The sequence below is a fragment of the Arvicanthis niloticus genome, chromosome 12 (genome assembly GCF_011762505.2).
Source record: "Arvicanthis niloticus isolate mArvNil1 chromosome 12, mArvNil1.pat.X, whole genome shotgun sequence".
In the NCBI taxonomy this organism is placed as follows: domain Eukaryota; kingdom Metazoa; phylum Chordata; class Mammalia; order Rodentia; family Muridae; genus Arvicanthis; species Arvicanthis niloticus.
The window spans coordinates 75,254,696-75,270,897 of NC_047669.1; the positions used below are offsets into that span (position 1 = coordinate 75,254,696).

General features: G+C 40.8%; 1 protein-coding gene across 4 annotated transcripts in view; it reads left to right on the top strand.

The window, feature by feature from the left end:
* Morc3 (MORC family CW-type zinc finger 3) overlaps positions 1-16,202 on the top strand; it is a 41,977-nt gene that overhangs the window by 8,526 nt on the left and 17,249 nt on the right. For 3 of the 4 annotated variants that reach the window (XM_076943175.1, XM_076943172.1, XM_076943173.1), the window contains exons 2-9: positions 154-226; positions 2,521-2,653; positions 3,463-3,676; positions 5,454-5,602; positions 7,574-7,721; positions 11,718-11,846; positions 12,446-12,565; positions 14,146-14,243. In XM_076943175.1, the coding sequence (XP_076799290.1) occupies positions 154-226; positions 2,521-2,653; positions 3,463-3,676; positions 5,454-5,602; positions 7,574-7,721; positions 11,718-11,846; positions 12,446-12,565; positions 14,146-14,243 (1,064 nt within the window). The remainder of the gene's footprint in view (positions 1-153; positions 227-2,520; positions 2,654-3,462; positions 3,677-5,453; positions 5,603-7,573; positions 7,722-11,717; positions 11,847-12,445; positions 12,566-14,145; positions 14,244-16,202) is intronic. The other variant, XM_076943174.1, reaches the window with a different exon arrangement.

Consider the following 16,202-nt stretch of genomic DNA (forward strand, 5'->3'; position numbering starts at 1 on the left):
ATCTTCCAGGAAGTTTCTAGGTTTTATCTTCTTGGAGCAAGCAGTCAGGTATTTTTTATTTGGTGTCAATGCTATTTAACACAGATTTTTATTGGATCTTATGCTTATAATTAAGGGCTAAATTAAATTTTATGAATTGTTGGTTTGTTTCAGCTTTGCCCGAAGTTTTTACATACAAATTCTACTAGTCATACTTGGCCGTTCAGTGCAGTTGCTGAATTAATAGGTATGTAAATTGTTGTTTCATATGCTATCTCTTAATTGTAATGTTAGTTGACTTCTGAAAATAATATACAGTTATACTTTTTCAAAATTTATCCTGAGTAACATTAGAGTAACTGCTTACTGAGACAGTTGTTTAAGTTGGTATCAGTGAATTACTCCTCAGCCTTCCCTGTATTACTCAAGGGTTTTCATTGCTTTTAGTACTTAATTTGCTAAGTTGACATAACACTTATGGTGAAAATATTTATATTCTTATGAAAGTAAAAAAAATAAGAATTACACTTTACAGTACTGTGTATAACACACAGAGTGGTTTCATCTTTCAGGTGTTATAAATTTATGATAGTTATTGTTTCCTCTAACACTTTACAGTACTGTGTATAACACACAGAGTGGTTTCATCTTTCAGGTGTTATAAATTTATGATAGTTATTGTTTCCTCTAAGGAAATGATGAGGTCCAGGGATATACCTTAATTATCTAATGAGAATGACAATATGTAAGTTACGTTCAGATTTGTATCATGAGGTCTAGATTTTCTTCTTATGAAATTATATGAGCAAAATATTTACTTCAATTTAGGTATGCATTTTAAAAGGAGGTTTTTTTTTGTTGTTGTTTTGTTTTTTAAGATTTATTTATTATGTATACAGTGTTCTGCCTGCATGTATGCCTGTAGGCCAAAAGAGGGCACCAGATCTCATTGTAGCCACCATGTGGTTGCTGGGAATTGAACTCAGGACCTCTGGAAGAACAACCAGTGTTCTTAACCTCTGAGCCATCTGTTCAGTCCATAAGGGGGAATTTTATTCTCAGGAATTTTCATATATATATTTTAGAATGAGTCTTCGTAGTTTTTTGAGGCAGGGTTTTTGTGTAGCTCTGGATGTCTTTGAACTCACTGTGTAGATAGACCAGGCTGAACTCAGAGATCTGTCTGCCTCTGCCTCCTGAGAGCTGGGATCAAAGCCCAGCTTTAAGATGGGATCTTTATCAAAGGAAGGTCCTTAGATATGAGAGCAGAAGAAGGAGGGACTTCTTGAGTTTTTGTTTATTAAGGAAGGGTCTCCTTCTAGCCTAGGCTGGCCTGGAGCCCCACAGTAAGCTTTCATTATCAACTTCTCTAGTGCTAGGGTTGTAGGGTGAGCCACTGTGCCAGGCTTGCAGGAACTCCTTTTCTTTGGCATATTAAGGTTCTTGTAAAGTCAGAGCTAGCAAACATTCAGGTAATTTTAATTTTTCTTTGCCCAAATCACAGTGGGTGTGCTAGTCATACAAGTATTCTCATATTTCTTTGTGTTTCCTGGCAGCTGAGCAGAGATTCCCATGTCTAATGATGGTGTTCTTTATGGTATTACTAACTTTTTAAGTTTTTTTTTAATTGGTTTATTTATGTATTTTTTATTTTATGTGTACTGTTGTTTTGCCTGCATGTATGTCTCTGAGAGGGTCTCAGATCCTCTGGAACTGGAGTTAGAGACAGTTGTGAGCTGCCATGTGGATGCTGGGAATTGAACCCAGGTCCTCTGGAAGAGCATCTAATGCTCTTGACTGCCAAGCCTTCTCTCCTGTCCCCAACTTTTAAGTTCTTAATGAAATACTTTTATCTTTTTTGAAGTGGTTGGAAAAGATTAATTGTAACTTAATTTACAATTTAATTTATTTCTAATAAATATTTCAAAGTATATTTCATTTAAGGGCTATATGCAGATGGATCTTGAATAAGTCACAAGTTGATTTTATTACTGATAACAGTTAATTTTTTTTCATTTTTTAAAATATATTCTTTTATGCCTGTTTGGAGAGAAATGAGTGTCCAAACAAGAATGTTAAAGGTGTTTGTTAAATGAGAAGTGTGCAGGAGAGAGTCTAAAGCTGGAGGACCTGACAAGGGTCACAGAGACAGGTACTCTAGGCAGTGAATCGGCCATCTGTACGTGTAGCTCAGAGCAAAGTGATGCTGCCTTCTCTTTGCTTTATTAGCTGGTGTAGAGCTCTCTGACACTCAGTTCTCTCTTACCCTGATGATAGACAGGCTGGTTTGTAGTCACCTTTGTGAGTGAGTAGTGGTTCACACTTGTGTGGTGGGTGTCGGGCTTTTCCTAAGAAATGAGGGGCCTGGAGAAAGCTAAGGGGATGCAGTCAGTGAAGCAGTTTATCCTTGTGTTTTCAAACCTTAGGAATTCCTAACAATTAGAGTAATATCCATCGCTCTTCTGTTGCATGTTACACATTGTTCTAATTATAGCGTCTTTAATGTGCAGACTGAGAATTTCTCAAAACTCTGTCTTCCAGATAATGCTTATGATCCTGATGTGAATGCTAAACAGATCTGGATTGATAAAACAGTGATTAGTGACCATATATGCTTGACATTCACTGATAATGGCAATGGGATGACAGCAGATAAGTTACATAAAATGCTAAGGTAAAAATCTGTTACACCTTGGGGAGTGATGGCTTCTGTCTTGAAAATTGTCATGTGTCTTGCAAAACACCATTTCATAGCCTTCAACTTTGTCTTTAAAACATGAAATGCTCTGCCTACAGTGTGGTTATCTACAGCTAGAACATGTGTACCATTTCCTATCCCCATTGTGCCCAGCATCCCTTCCCCGTGTCACCTTATCTAAAGTCCCAGCATTCCTTTGGAATTGTACAATAGCTGTCTTTACTTGGAATGAGTTAGGGTTACCTTGTGTTTCTAATGGAATTTACTATTGGAGATAGGGAGTTGTCTTTGAGACTGAGAGACTGAAGAGGCATACAGTAGTCCTAGTCCTGCATGTCTGCAGTGGGTACTGAAGTAGGCAGTAGAGCAGAGGGAGATGTAGATGCAGACGCCTTCAGTTGTCTCCTAAATGTTTCTTATGCTGCCAAATAGTCAGGTTGACCCCATCATTACATGCCACACAGTCTTGTGTAGAACGTGAGAATTGTTCATCTCTAGAGGAAATGGTACTTACGTCTACCTCGAGTAATAACCCAGACGTTTAGCCAGACGTTCCAGGTGCTGAGCTGGTGGAAGTGCCTGAAATGCATTTCTTTCAGAGATGTGAAAGACATCAAGGGAGGTCACAGTAATGTGCCCAAGACCACACTCCCAGGATGGGTGGAGTCACCATTTTAACCAGGCTTTTTACTTGGTACTACACTTATTAAATTTATTAAATTTTAATGCTGAATTTTTAAAAATGAAAGAATATGAATGTTTATTGTTTAACTCTTTCTTTTTAGCTTTGGCTTCAGTGACAAAGTCACCATGAATGGTCATGTCCCAGTTGGATTGTATGGGAATGGCTTCAAGTCAGGTTCTATGCGACTGGGCAAAGATGCAATGGTTTTTACCAAAAATGGAGAAACCATGAGTGTGGGCTTCTTGTCTCAGACCTACCTGGAAGTCATAAAGGCGGAGCATGTTATTGTCCCAATTGTGACATTCAACAAACACCATATCCTTTTGGTTTTGGAATGAATGCTGCAGAGAAACAGAAAAGTTGGAATATTCCCTTTTATTTCCTTCAGTTCTTGCCTTGCCCTGTCTTCTCTTGTTGTAGAAAGGGTTCCTTCATGTTATTCAGGCTTGCCTCCATCCCATCCAGCCAAGAACTGGGAGTGAGAGCATGCAGCACCACACTCACCCAAAGTTCTGTTGTTCTTAAAATGACTGTTTTGTATGTATAGGTTTTGTCTGCATTATGGATATGTGCACTTGTGGTATCTGCAGACATCAGAAGAAGGCGTTGGTTCCCTGGTTCTACACACATGTGCCATGATGTTTGGAGGTCAGAGGACAACTTTTAGGAGTCAGTTCTCTCCCCTACCATGTGGGTCCCAGGGATTGAACTCAGGCCTTCAGGCTAGATGCCCAGCAGTTTTTACCTGCTGAGCCATATTGCCAGCTACCAACTACTTTGGTAGTTGCACAGAGAGCACAAAAGTTCCAATTTCTTTGAGTCCTAGACAACCTTTTCTTTTTCTTTTTGAGATAGAGTCTCAATGTCTAACCCTTACCCTCACCTGGCCTAAGACTTGCTACATAGACCAACATGGCCTCTGCCTACCAGATGTCCTCTGCCTTCCGAGTGCTGGAATTAAAGGTGTATACCACCACTCCTAGCTTCCCTTGTCTGTGAGCTGCCATGCGGGTGCTAGGAATTGAACCTCTTCCTCCTTTCAGTGGTGGCACACGCCTTTAATCCCAGCACTTGGGAGGCAGAGGCAGGTGGGTTCCTGAGTTCGAGGCCAGCCTGGTCTACAGAGTGAGTTCCAGGACAGCCAGGGCTACACAGAGAAAAACCGGAAGGAAAAAAAAAAAAAGAAAGAAAAAGGAATGAACTTCCTCTACAAAAGCAGCAAGTGCTCTTAACCACTGAGCTAACTCCCTAGCCCCCAAATTCTTGGGGGTTTTTGTTTGTTTTTTCTTTTTAGAATCATATACTTCCTTTACTCTGTGCCTAAAGTCAAGGGTTTGTTTTTCTTTCTTTCCTGGAAATGTACAATGGAGATCTTTAACATAATATGGTTATGGTTGTGTTTTTTTATTGTTTGGTTGGTCTCATAAGCAGCCCTGGCTGGTCTTAAAGTCAGAGATTGCTTGCCTCTCCCTCTACCTCCTGAGTGCTGGGTGCCCCCATGGCTGGCTGGAGATGAAGTCTGTAGTAGAGTACTGGTCTGCTACACATGAGGACCTGGGTTAGATCTGCAGTACCACAGAACAGACTTAACTCCATAGGCCTCCTTGGCTTAGACATGCTTTCAGAACATAGTGGAATATGGCTGGCCTTGCCTCTTATGCAGCAGGAATTACAAGGATGGGCCACTTGGCTTACTCTACAGTTCCTTATTTCGAGCTTATTGTGGATTAATTAAAAAAACTGTTGGCCTATCTCAAAAGTTTGCCTGATAACAGTGAAAAAGCAAGATGGCTTTAGAAACTCATTGACGTATATAGCACTGAGCTATCTAGAAGTTACGCATTTGTTCCCTTCCCTGTTTTGCAGGTTGAGGTAAGGTTGCCTTAAACTCATAACCTTCTTCCCTCAGCTGGGGTGCAGGTGTCTCTCCTAGAAGACGGTCATTCCTCATCTTTCCTTTTGTTCATTAGGACTTTCGTTGCTGTTTTAAGACTTATATTTAGGAATTGGTTTCTATTGAAGTTATTAAAGTTGGTTTCTGTATTACAGTTGTGTAAAACTTGTTGATTTCAATCTTTAACTAAGGACATACGTCAGATGATTAATTTAACAGAATCAAAAGCAAGCCTAACAGCAATTCTGGAACATTCTCTGTTTGCTACGGAACAGAAATTACTGGCAGAACTTGATGCTATCATGGGTAAGAAGGGGACAAGAATCATCATTTGGAATCTTAGAAGGTAAATGGAGACCTGTTAGTAGTTGACCATTGGGAAGTACAGTCCATGCATAGTATGGTTGGTTGCATTACGTTTAACCCATTGTTACACAAATAGAAATGAATGCAAAAAGCTTTGTTGGCATACTTAGTGATTTGGTTTTTTCTGACATGTTTTATTGAGCCCATTTTGACTTCAAAGAGTTACTTTCAAATTGCTCTGGTAGTTTGTTAGTCCCGTCATTCAGTGTCCAGTAGCACTGTATAGTAGTATTCCACTCCTAGGCTCAAACCAAAAAAAAAAAAACCACCTAAAAACTCAGAATGAAGTACTAGCTACTCTGGCTGCCGAAAATTAGGTCGCACGAGGTACCAATCCAGTAAATAATGTAGTGAGTTCTGCCTTGCTAAAATTTTATGGTTCTTTAGTTTGAGGTGGCTCAGTGGGTAAAGCTAAGCTTGCAGCCAAGCCTGATAATATGAGTTTATGCCCCCTCTTAGGTCCATGTGGAAGAAGGGAATGAACTTTTCAAAGTCTACACACATTCTTTTCTCTCTCTCTCTCTTTCTCACACACACATACAAACAGTACACAAATGAATAAATAAGTAAAATATTTATAACTAAAATTAATAATTCTCTGTCTTTGGGTACAATCTTTTACAATTAAGAGCTTTAAAATAAATATTAATAATTGTGAGATGCCTGTAATGCATTGAACCGTAGAAATAAAGCAGTAATAGCATTAAAACTAAAGCGTTTAGAATTCAGTTTTCTAATCCCTTTCCTTTTGCTTGCATTTACCTTCTTGTCCCTCCTGGTTATTTTTCTTTCTCTTCAGTCAAACTCTCCTATTTCTCTTGCGGTAACTGGTTCCCCATGTGCACTCGGCTCTTGTTACCTTTCATCAGTCTTCTCTGGGTGTTAACAGTGCCAGGTACTTCCCTTGGGGCAGTACGTGCAGGCCTTGCCTCAGTAAAGAAGCACCACGGTACACTGTGGCCACACTTGTTTCTGTGCTGTGCTTCTCTAGTCCTGGCAACCTTTGACCTTGACCTTTTTGTGTGTCTGTGTGTGTGGGTTTTTTTTTTTTGTTTTTTTTTTGTTTTTTTTTGAGACAGGGTTTCTCTGTGTAGCTCTGGCTGTCCTGGAACTCACTCTGTAGACCAGGCTGGCCTCAAACTCAGAAATCCACCTGCCTCTGCCTCCCAAGTGCTGGGATTAAAGGCGTGTGCCACCACCACCCGGCCGATCTTGTGGTTTCAAAAAGTTACCTAAAAGATAATTCTAGATGTGAAACTCCTGGGATCCATGCTGGTGTTGCCAGATCTTTGTGTTTATCAGAACAGTAGTTTGCTCGATTTCATTCTGACATTCCCTTGTGAGTTCAGCTCCATTGTTTTCCATCTCACCTGTTACAGAGCATGTGAGGTTTATAGCCTGACACTGCTAGAGATACTGCTGAGTGCCGCAGGTGGTGGTGGTGGTGGTGGTGCATACCTTTAAATTAATCCCAGCACTCAGGAGGTAGAGGCAAGCAAATCTCTTGGGTTTGAGACCACCTTGGTCTACAGGATGAGTTTCAGGATAGCCAGGGCTACAGAGAAACAAAAACACCAACCAAACAAACAAAAAACCAAAAGACATTGCTGTAAACATTGCTGCAGGTGTCTCTTGGGAATGCTGAGGAATATGTTTCTGGGCAATATGATGGCTATAATTGTTAGACTCTGCAGAGGCACGGTACCATTTTATGATGTAGGTAGGCATGGATGTTGACATGGATGATGCAGTTTTCCTGGATCTTCCCGAGTGCTTTTTATGTGGTTTTGATTGTTTTGTTCTTGCCTTTTGACCCCTTGCCTACAGTTTGTTTGCACATGTGTCAACCCATGTGTCCATTCATTCGCCCATTTGCTTCCCTGACACTTTGTATTTACTTATTTTTCTTGATGTGAATTTAAATTTTCCTTTTCTAATTTTTTTCTTACAGTTACAAAAATGCAACAGAATTTGATTTTGAAAAGGATAAATATGACATCAGAATTCCTGAGGATTTAGATGAGGCTGCAGGAAGGAAAGGGTACAAGAAACAAGAAAGAATGGACCAAATTGCCCCCGAGAGTGACTATTCCTTAAGGGTATGTACTCAGCTGTTGTTGGAAATGAGCAGTCAAGAAGTAGAACTGTTAGCAGGCTTGTGTTAGCCACTTGGGTTGTAAAGCCTCCAGAGGTCTCTGACTGGAAGTGTGTTAAACATGAATCAGCATACTAAACAATTCATTACTGTTTTATTTATTAAGGAAATCTTAATTTAGTACGTGGGTTGGTATATGGCATAATTGGTAGAGTGCTTGCTAGCATGCACAAGGCCCTGGGTTTGATCTTTAGTACCACATAAACTGGACATGGTGATACTTGCCTGTAATCCTAGAAGGGGGGTGGTGAGGGTGGAGGCCAAAGGGTCCAGAGTTCAAGGTCATCCTTGCCTATATAGAGAGTTTGAGGGTAGCTTGGGTTGCATGAGATCCAGAGAGCAGGGAGGGAGAGAACCTTGTTTGGATTCTAAAGACACAGTGCTTTTGCATTTTCAGTCTGCCCTTAGTTTATTTGAACTGACAATCAGTACATCTTATGGTGACCATACTGATTAATGAAGTCACAGAACATCACATCCAGTGCTTTAAAATTACAGTGTTAGACACACTTGATTATCCTTGATTTGTCTAAAGCAATAAATTACTGACTAGGTAATATACAGTAATGACATTTTGTGGTGTCTCTTGATTTAGAAATAGGTTATGTTTATAAGATAAAGTGTATTAGTTGTTTGTCTCCCAGCAGACAAGGATAAGCAGGTGGGTTTATTTTTGGCTTCAGTTCTAAGGTGTGTGTAATAGAAGGGATGACAGCTAATAGTCACATTGTGTGACTCAGAGGATGCAGAATGAAGACTGCCTTTGCTCAGCTAATTTTATCCTTTTATGTAGTTTAAGACCCCAACCACCTTTAGGGTGGGTCTTTCCAATAAAATTAACCTAATCTAGAAAATCCCTCACAGACACTCCCAGAGATTGTCTCCAAGGTGAGTCTGTAAGAATGTAATTTTAGGCCGGGCAGTGGTGGCACATGCCTTTAATCCCAGCACTTGGGAGGCAGAGGCAGGTGGATTTCTGAGTTCGAGGCCAGCCTGGTCTACAGAGTGAGTTCCAGGACAGCCAGAGCTACACAGAGAAACCCTGTCTCGCAAAAAAAAAAAAAAAAAAAAAAAAAAAAAAAAACCAAAAGAAAAACAAACAAACAAACAATGTAATTTCAGGTCTCAGCTTGAACTTAAAATTAAAAGATCCTTAAGTTTGAGTTTCAGTTTACACTCAAATATTAGCTGCCCCTGAGGCACATCCCTGGAGGAGCACATTCCAAAGACTCACTACACACATTCCAGGAAGAAGGGCCCAAGATAAGAGTTTATCAGGGAGATGAGCCCTTAACACAGTACACCTGGGTAAACAGAAGCCACTTAAGCTGACCCTCTTTGTTGTAAAAATAAGGTGCAAATTTGAGTTACCGAGAAACCAGACATCTGTTTGAAATTTTTTTATGGTTATTGTTTAAGAAGTAATTAACTGTCCTTGTGAACTCTGTAAAAATGGTATATAAGCTGCTTTTAGCTTCAGCTGAGTGTTCCTCCTACCTGCTCGTAAGGGAGCCCCAGTATACTGGTTATCATCTTACCAATACACTTCATGTCAATTCTCAATCCTGTTCAGTTGACAATTTGAACATAACATCTGACATTTACAGGTTTGATGATGCAACTTTTTCTAAGATCTGAGTAATTACACTAGGAAATGTATACTATTTCTTACCACATTCTGTTACTAGGATATGTCACTGCTGTTAGTCATGCCTAAGTGTGATAAGGTCCCAGGCGTGAGGACAGACAGTGGCAACATGCAGCTCGTAGCACACACTGCAGCACAGTGTTCTCCAAGACCATGAGTGAGTTTTAGAAGGGACATCATACCTTGAAATCAGGAGCTGGGGGGAAAAGTAAGAAACATTCAGAGTTTGCTTTTCTATTGAGTCCTTCATCCATCTGAATTATTCAACACATTTTATTCAGAGATTTCTCATAGTAATGGGGTGACAGAAGAGCATGTTCGTGTGTAACGTTGGTCAGTTTTGTAGAGTTTTCTTTTTCTGAGATAAGGTCTTCCTATGTAGCCTAGACCTGGCTCATATCTCAGCGTCCTGTCTCGGCTTTCTAATTACTGGGTCACAGGCATGTTACCCCGTAACTATGCCTAGCTAAAATTGCCCATGTTAAATGAAGACAAGCAGGGCATGGTGACTCACATCTTTCTTTTCAGCACTTTGGACAGCTCAGGCAAGAAAGAGGCTTGAGGCTAGCCTGGGCTACAAAGTGAGACCCTGTTTCAAAAATTTCTTCGCAAAAGAAAAGAAATGAAAACATACTTTGAGCCAGGTATGTTAGCATAGTCCTGTGACCCAGCACTTGAGATCATGGATGGAAAAGATGAGGTGCAAGGTTGTTTTCAGCTACATAGGAATGAGTTAAGGCCAGACTTTCCAAGGAAAAACTTGGCCCAGCTTATAACAGCCTCTTATTTGAATTTAAATTGCTTGTTAGTTCTTGCCTAATAAATTGTCTTTAGATTATAAACTTTGTCTCTCCCATGAAACATTGAGCCCCCAGTCCCAAGCACTGTGGCTGTCCGTCTCAAGCAGCTGAGAACTAGTCTGTGACACACTTGATCTCTGGGTCCCCCTTCAGAGCATTACTGATGAGCTTTCTGCTGACGGCCCCGTTTTTCCTGCGAGGGTGTACAGGATCCTGTGCTGGTGATGAACCTGCTAACATGGACCATCAGCTTGTAGTCTTCCTGACCCAGCTTTACTTTCTCAGCCCAGCCCTCCCCCTTGACACCTCACAATCTGGACCTCCTTCCTCCAGTTTCTTGTCAGGTTCCCATGTACTTTTTGTAAGAACTTAACTAATATTCATGGTACTTCACAGTGGTCCTAGTGTCATTGAATGTCAAGTAGTGGGACCTGGGACAGTGGAGTCGACAAATGAAGCAAACTAAAGTCTTATGCAATAGCCAGCTTTATTCAGAGCCTCAGACAGTTTATATTCTGAGGGTTAAAAAGGTTGTCTGTAAAGTTCTTGTGAGTTCAAGTTGCATACAATCAAAAAAAGAAGCTGCACGTGGCAAAAACTTTTTTCCATAGAGGCATGCATATAAAGGGTAGTTTAAACATTCTGATTTTTACAAAAATTTGAGAGAGTTTCTCAAAATAGCATCAACTACCTAAAAGTGAACATACAGTTAAAGATGGCTTTGACCTCACTCTGCTGCTGCTCCCCAGGTGAGCATCCTGGTGCACACCACTACAGTGTTTCTACAAAACATTGACTGACAATAGCAAGCAATGATGAGTAATCTGAAGTAACCGCAACTCCACCACGTCACTACACCTGGGAGAGGTTCCCAGGTACAGGAGCACAAAATGTGTTCCAAGAATAATTCCATGTTTTAAAGAAACTGAGGTCACGAGATTCTTGTTTTCTTGAGTTCTCATAAGCACTCAGCATTCTCCTCACATGGCTCCATTCCTGAACTGTGTTCCAACAATTTTTATTTTTTTATTACTTTTTTGAGACAAGGATATCCTCCTTAGTGCTGGAGTAGGTGTAGTGGTGTGCACCGGGATGCTCACCTGGGGAGCAGAAGCAGAGTGAGGTCAAAGCCATCTTTAGCTGTATGTTCACTTTTAGGTAGTTGATGCTATTTTGAGAAACTCTCTCAAATCTTTCTAAAAATCAGAATGACTAATACAATTTTGTGCTGTTATTACTTGAGTCTTAAATCCAGGGACTAACTAATACCATGTTTACCTCTGAACTATGCCTCCACCTCTGTAGAGACTAACTAATACCATGTTTACCTCTGAACTATGCCTCCACCTCTGTAGACTGTAGTATTTTATTAAGGAATTAAAGTGTTTGTTATGAAAGGACGTACTTTCTTTTTAAATTAATATCTGAATAATGGTGAACAAACTTGTGAATAGTTCTTTAGAAAGGACTGATTTGCTCTGTTTCTTTGCAGGCTTACTGTAGTATTTTATACCTTAAGCCAAGAATGCAGATCATCATACGTGGACAGAAAGTGAAAACACAGCTCGTTTCAAAGAGTCTGGCCTACATTGAACGTGACGTTTACCGACCTAAATTCTTAGTATCCTTTATAATATAAACATAGTAAAGCCTATTCAGTATCATATGCTAGTTCCCTTTTTATCCTTACTACATTTTTTAAATTTCTATTTATATTTGTGTGTGTGCGCGTGTGTGTGTGTGTGCGTGTGCCTCAGAGGACAACTTGCAGCAGTCCTTTCACCATGTGAATCCCGGGGATTGACCTCAGTTTGTCAACATTACTGGCCAGCATCTTTATCCTCTGACCCATCTCACTAGCCCTCTCTCATAGAGCTCCAGTCTCCAGATTGCTTTTCTGCATGTACTTTAGGTGTGATTCTGGGCACTGGCTGATTCTAAGTCCTTTTTAAAAAGATTTATTTATTTTTATTTTATGTGTATGAGTGTTTTGCCTTTATGTGTATATGTACCATTTGGGTACCTGGTGCCCAAGGAGACCAGTAGAGTCTGTTAGATCCTGTGGGACTGAGATGGTTGTGAGCTGAGAATCAAATTGTGTCTGATACAAGATCATCACCTATTTAGCCCCTGTATATTGGGATTTATTAATAATATAGACAGGGTCATTGGAAGGGAATGAACTGTTATATTCAGAATTTTTCTTAATATTTTTTTAAGACCAGAACAGTGAGAATTACTTTTGGATTCAACTGCAGAAATAAAGATCACTATGGGATAATGATGTATCACAGAAACAGACTCATCAAGGCTTATGAAAAAGTAGGATGTCAGTTAAAGGTAAGATTTATATTTGAAATGTAGTGTATTAGGTCAGAAGTCATTTTGTTTTGTTTTGTTTTTTGATCATGACTTTTTAGGTGTCTTTTGGAAGTGGGAAGGGATATTTGGATTTTTTAGAGATGTGGTCTCTTTATATAGCCCTGGCTCTGCTGGAATTCACTATAGCTTAGAGTGGTCTTGAATTCAAGGAGATAGATCTACTGACCTTTGTCTCCCAGCGCAACGCTGATATTAAAGGTGTGCGCTATTACACCTAGGTAGGCATCAGTCTTTTAAAAGCAGCATTAGCTGGTATTTGACTGCATTCATTTCTCATTTGATTCCCAGTAGTGTGTCCTACAAGAAGAGAGAGAACTTACTTTACCTTTTAGGTTTGGAAATTGGGACTTGTAGTACAGTTTGCTCAAGACTCGGTGGGAAGTGTGGTTCTTGGGCACAGAGGTACATCAGTGTCACTAAATTGTTTGTAGGGAAGTTTTTTTTTTTTTTGGTGTTTTTCTGTGACCATCTCACTACATAGCTCAGGCTGGTCGAAAACTCAGATTTTTCTTGCCTGAGCTTCTTTGGTAGGCCAACACTTCTAGGATCAAGTTTCTTGGCTGCATTTGGATATAGATCACATTGTTTTAGATTGGAATGAAATTGATTGGTGTGTGTGTGTGTTGTTTTAACTTGGCTGTTTTTATTAGTGCTTACAAAACCAGCCTGAAACTCAGTGCCTGATAGATTAGAATTGCCCCCTCCTGCTTGAAGCCTCAGGTTGCCCGGCTTGGTAGCAGGAGCCTGTTCTCTGACCTGTCTTTCTCGCCCTAGAATTACTACTGCCCTTTAAAGTAACTTTCATTGTTGCAGTGTTTTTTAGGTTGTTAGTCATAACCCACCATAGAGTACCTGATTTTCTAAATACTGGGCGGCAATTATGCGAATAAGTTGTCCTGATACAGGGTTTGTTGCTTGATTTAAATATGAAGCACTTGAGTGACTCCCCATCTCCTTTTTGCACAGGGCCCATGTTAGTCTGTGTGCACTGCCAAGGTGAGCACACGCTAGAGTTTGGGGCTAGCTGTCTTCTCTCTCTTTCTTTTTCCCCAAGTGTTTTGGTTTTCATTTTCCTTCATATTCTGAGTTCCTTATAGCACGTCTTATGAGTTATGCATAGCATGGTGGAATGGATTTGTTTGTTTAGACTGTGGCGTAAGGAGAGGACTTGGACTGCAGCTCCAAGCGTCCATTGTTGTGCTGGTTAGAGGTGGCAGGGTGAGTTCTGCTGCTTCTCAGCACAGCAGGACTGCTCTCGTGGGGTGGCTGACTGTGACTCACATGGCAGTGGTCGCTCCTCTCCCCTGTGCCAGTTTGGACACTTTTCAGCTAAACACATGTGGAATGGATTTGGAAGAAAACTCATATTTAGGAATCAACTTATTAAAAAAAAAAATCTAAGCACTTACCCGGAAAATTCATGGGAGTCATGTAAGATCAAGTATAACACAGTAAGTTTATGATGTAAATCTTTGTTGAAGGGCATAGCAAGCATCATGCATGTTGTCTAAAATGCTATTTTATTATATACATTTCAGGCAAACAACATGGGTGTTGGTGTGGTTGGAATCATAGAATGTAATTTCCTGAAGCCAACTCATAATAAGCAAGATTTTGACTACACTAATGAGTACAGGTATGCTGCCCATTTCAGTCACGAATGCTCTGAGGAGATGTGTTAATACGACGGCTAGAAAAGTCAACTCTCATTCCTGTAGCCAGGGGACACACTTGAGATGGGCTGCTGTGTAGCGCAGACTGGCTTTGACCTAGCTATATAGTCTCTGCTGCCTTGAACTTCTGAGCCTCTTGCCTACACCTCCCACGTGCTGTGATTACAGGTGGGTACCCCAACACCATGCAGGCAGGGATTTGCTCTCTTTTGACTCAAGAGTAATATATCATGCTAGGAAAACCAGAATTGTATTACCCTGCTCTTGGTGGGATACATGACAACGTGTGAGATGGAAAAAGTCTGTCAGTTCCCTTTTCTGGATGAGAAACTCATTGTTTTAAAGCTTTATAGTGTAGGGCTTCACTCTTTTTTATTTTGTATTAAAGAGTTTCTTTTCTCAAAGTATGTTTATATGTATGTGTCTAAGTGTGGGTCTGTGCATATGTGAATGCAGATGTCCAGAAAAGGTGTTGGGTCCCCTGGAGCTGAGTTTCAGGAGGTTGTAAGACATGTGGTTTTTGTGCTGGGAACTGAACAGACATTATCTGACTTCTGAACCATCTCCTCAGCCCCGTAGAGTTTCTTTCTGGATTTTTTTATTGCTATGATAAGACACTATGACCAAGGCAACTTATAAAAGAAAGCATTGAACTTGGGGCTTATGTTTCAGAGGGTGAGTATATGACTGTGTCAGTAGGAGCATGGTGGCAGGCAGACATGCTGCTGGAGCAGTAGCTGAGAGCTTTGTCTACAAGTGCAAACCAGAGGAAGAAAGCTGAGAAGTGGTGTGAGCTTCTGACATTTCAAAGCCCACCCCGTAGTGACACACCTCCTCCAAGGCCACACTTTCTAATTCTTCCTAAATAGTTTTGCCAATGTGGGGACCAAGTATTCAAACATATGAGCCTCTGAGGTCCATTGTCATTCAGACCAATCTACGGCCCACACACGGACATGGCTATAATGCAGAATGCGCTCAGTCCAATTTCAAGAACCCTTAGTCTTTCACACTCTCCACACAGCTCAAAAGTCCAAAGTCTCTTGTGAGACTCAGGGCAGTCTCTTTAAGTGTAACCCCTATAACATAAAACAGTGAATTGCATACTTCCAAGAATGGCACAGAATAGACATTATTACTCCAAAAGCAAGGAGTGAGGGGTGACTGACAAGGCCAAAGGCAAAGCTCTACATCAGCAACAGTGGGGCAGAGGCAGGGCCAGACAGGTCTTGCTGAGTCACCTCAATACAGAAGTGACTGAGATAGGTTTCAAAACTCAAAAAGCCAAGCTTAGGCTCTTCCGAAAGGCCACAGAACTCGAGCCAGCCTCGGGTTTGTCCACAAGGCCCAAATCAAGGCCAAAATGGGGCCCAACAAGACAGAGTCTTTGTAGTCCCTGTTGTCCTGGAGCTTGTAGATCAGGCTGGCCTTGAACTTACAGATATATAGGTTAAGTTTATTTTGTTTTCTGTTTATTTTGAGCATCTGTGAAGTCACAGTATGTCCAGGAGTCAGTTACCACACTCAGATCATCTGATTAGAGACAAACACCTATACTTTCTGAGTCAAATTGGAGGCCTCTTGGGTAGTTTCAGTATTGAAAAACTGAAATGGGTGTTTTGCCTGCATCTCTGTCTGTGTACCCCTTGTGTGTGTTGTAATACCTGTGGAAGCCTGCAGAGGGCTGTGGATCCCCTGGAACTAAAGTTAGACATGGTTATGAGTCACCATGTAGGTACCACGAATCAAACAGGTCCTTTGGATGAATAGCCCGTGTTCTTCATCACTGAGACATCCCTCCAGCCTTTGTTTGATTGGTTTGTTTGATTGAGATAGTCTGCTCTGGCTGGCCTGGAGCTTGTTAAAGCAGACTGGCCTGGCTTCAAACTCAAAAAGATCAGCCTGCCTCTGCCTCTCGAGTA